This window comes from Procambarus clarkii, chromosome 63 (genome assembly GCF_040958095.1).
Source record: "Procambarus clarkii isolate CNS0578487 chromosome 63, FALCON_Pclarkii_2.0, whole genome shotgun sequence".
NCBI classification, from domain to species: Eukaryota; Metazoa; Arthropoda; class Malacostraca; order Decapoda; family Cambaridae; genus Procambarus; species Procambarus clarkii.
Window position 1 is genome coordinate 19,581,745 of NC_091212.1, and position 3,644 is coordinate 19,585,388.

General features: G+C 54.4%; 1 protein-coding gene across 1 annotated transcript; it reads right to left on the reverse strand.

The window, feature by feature from the left end:
- Positions 1 to 438: 438 nt before the first annotated feature.
- LOC138354541 (uncharacterized) lies at positions 439 to 954 on the reverse strand. The gene has a single exon (XM_069308902.1). The coding sequence runs from the start codon at positions 952 to 954 to the stop codon at positions 439 to 441; it is 516 nt and encodes a 171-aa protein (XP_069165003.1).
- Positions 955 to 3,644: the final 2,690 nt, after the last annotated feature.

The window sequence follows — 3,644 nt, forward strand, 5'->3', positions numbered from 1 at the left end:
TCTTAACACCCTCGTCTGGCCCCGGGGAAACCTTCCCTTAACACCTTCGTCTGGCCCCGGGGGGAACCTTCCCTTAACACCTTCGTCTGGCCCCGGGGGGGGGGAACCTTCCCTTAACACCTTCGTCTGGCCCCGGGGGGGGGGGAGAACCTTCCCTTAACACCCTCGTCTGGCCCCGGGGGGAACCTTCCCTTAACACCCTCGTCTGGCCCCGGGGGGAACCTTCCCTTAACACCCTCGTCTGGCCCCGGGGGAACCTTCCCTTAACACCCTCGTCTGGCCCCGGGGGGAACCTTCCCTTAACACCCTCGTCTGGCCCCGGGGGAACCTTCCCTTAACACCCTCGTCTGGCCCCGGGGGGAACCTTCCCTTAACACCCTCGTCTGGCCCCGGGGGGGGGATGGGGGGGAACCATCCTCTCTCTAATCATTTACCAAATTATTTAACATGTATAATTTGCTTGTTAAATGATATGATGTAAACAAGTGTTAGTTCGCAAAGGTCGAGCACAGGTCGAAGGTCGAGCTCAGGTCGAAGATCGAGCACAGGTCGAAGGTCGAGCTGAGGTCGAAGGGTCGAGCTCAGGTCGAAGTTCGAGCACAGGTCGGAGGTCGAGCACAGGTCGGAGGTCGAGCACAGGTCGGAGGTCGAGAACAGGTCGGAGGTCGAGCACAGGTCGGAGGTCGAGCACAGGTCGGAGGTCGAGCACAGGTCGGAGGTCGAGCACAGGTCGGAGGTCGAGCACAGGTCGGAGGTCGAGCACAGGTCGGAGGTCGAGCACAAGTCGAAGGTCGAGCACAGGTCGGAGGTCGAGCACAGGTCGGAGGTCGAGCACAGGTCGGAGGTCGAGCACAGGTCGGAGGTCGAGCACAGGTCGGAGGTCGAGCACAGGTCGGAGGTCGAGCACACGTCGGAGGTCGAGCACAGGTCGGAGGTCGAGCAAAGCAACTCCATTAACTATAGTAATTTTCCAGAGTATTTTATTCCCAGACACAATGTTAACAGTTAATTATCTCATAAATGGTCAAAATTAGTGTTGGCATCAATTATCACGCCGAGATCAGTGGTTACTGATGTGTTGTGATGTGTTAGGGTTGTGTAAACCAGGTCACGGGTCAGTCACCACAGGTCACGGGTCAGTCATCACGGGTCACCAGTCACGGGTCAGTCATCAAGGGTCACATATTACAGGTCACAGGTCAGTCAACACAGGTCAGTCATCACAGGTCACAGGTCACGGGTCAGTCATCAAGGGTCACATGTCACAGGTCAGTCATCACAGGTCACAGGTCAGTCATCACGGGTCACAAGTCACGGGTCAGTCATCAAGGGTCACATGTCACAGGTCAGTCATCACAGGTCAGTCAACACAGGTCAGTCATCAAAGGTCACAGGTCACGGGTCAGTAATCACGGGTCACAGGTCAGTCATCACCGGTCAAAAGTCAGTCATCACGGGTCACAGGTCAGTCATCACAGGTCACAGGTCAGTCATCACGGGTCACAGGTCAGTCATCACGGGTCACAGGTCAGTCATCACGGGTCACAGGTCAGTCATCACAGGTCACAGGTCAGTCATCACAGGTCACAGGTCAGTCAACACAGATCACAGGTCAGTCAACACGGATCACAGGTCAGTCATCCCGGGTCGCCGGTCACAGATCAGTTATCACGGGTCACAGGTCAATCATCATAGGTCAGTCATTACGGGTCACATTTCAGTCATCACGGGTCACAGGTCATTCATCACAGGTCAGTCATTACAGGTCACAGGTCAGTCATCACAGATCACAAGTCAGTTATCACAGGTCACAGGTCAGTCATTACAGGTCACGGGTCACAGATCAGTCATCACAGGTCACGGGTCAGTCTTTACAGGTCAGTCATCACGGATTACAAGTCAGTCATCATGGGTCAGTCATCACGAGTCACAGGTCAGTCATCACGGGTCACGGGTCAGTCATCACAGGTCAGTTATCACGGATCACAGGTCAGTCAACACGGATCACAGGTCAGTCATCACAGGTCAGTCATCACGGATCACAGGTCACAGGTCCATCATCCTGGGTCACCGGTCACAGATCAGTCATCACGGGTCACAGGTCAGTCATCACGGGTCACTCATCATGGGTCACAGGTCAGTCATCACGGGTCACAGGTCACTCATCACAGGTCAGTCATTACAGGTCACAGGTCAGTCATCACAGGTCACAAGTCAGTCATCACAGGTCACAGGTCAGTCATCACAGGTCACAGGTCAGTCATCACGGGTCACAGGTCAGTCATCACGGGTCACAGGTCAGTCATCACGGGTCAGTCATCACAGGTCAGTTATCACAGGTCAGTCATCACGGGTCACGGGTCAGTCATCACGGGTCACAGGTCAGACATCACGGGTCACAGGTCAGTCATCACGGGTCAGTCATCACAGGTCAGCTATCACAGGTCAATCATCACAGGTCACGGGTCAGTCATCACGGGTCACAGGTCATTCATCACAGGTCAGTCATTACAGGTCACAGGTCAGTCATTACAGGTCACAGGTCAGTCCTCACAGGTCACAAGTCAGTCATCACAGGTCACAAGTCAGTCATCACAGGTCACAGGTCAGTCATCACGGGTCACAGGTCAAGGGTCAGTCATCACAGGTCAGTCATCACGTCAGTCATCACGGGTCACAGGTCAGTCATCACGGGTCACTGGTCAGTCATCACGGGTCACAAGTCACTCATCACGGATCACAGGTTAGTCATCACATGTCACGGGTCAGTCATCACAACTCACGGGTCAGTCATCACGGGTCACGGGTCAGTCATCACGGGTCACGGGTTAGTCATCATGGAACACGTTTCAGTCATCACAGGTCACAGGTCAGTCATCACAGACCACAGGTCAGTCATCACAGACCACGGGTCAGTCATCATGGGTCACGGGTCAGTCATCACGGGTCACGGGTCAGTCTTCACAGGTCACAGGTCAGTTATCACAGGTCAGTCATCACGGATCACAGGTCAGTCATCACGGATCACAGGTCAGTCATCACGGATCACAGGTCAGTCATCACGGGTTAGTCATCACAGGTCAGTTATCACAGGTCAGTCACCACGGGTCACAGGTCAGTCATCACATGTCACTCATCACGGGTCACAAGTCAGTCATCACAGGTCACAGGTCAGTCATCACGGATCACAGGTCAGTCATCACGGGGTCACAGGTCACGGGTCAGTCATCACAGGTCACAGGTCAGTCATCACGGGTCACAGGTCAGTCATCACAGGTCACAGGTCAGTCATCCCGGGTCACCGGTCACAGATCAGTCATCACGGGTCACTGGTCAGTCATCATAGGTCAGTCATTACGGGTCACAGGTCATTCATCACAGGTCAGTCATTACAGGTCACAGGTCAGTCATCACAGGTCACAGGTCAGTCATCACAGGTCACAGGTCAGTTATCACGGGTCATAGGTCAAGGGTCATTCATCACGGGTCACAGGTCAGTCATCACGGGTCACAGGTTAGTCATCACGGGTCACAGGTCACAAGTCACTTTTCACGGGTCACAGGTCAGTCATCACGGGTCACGGGTCAGTCATCACGGGTCACAGGTCAGTTATCACGGGTCACGGGTCAGTCATCACGGGTCA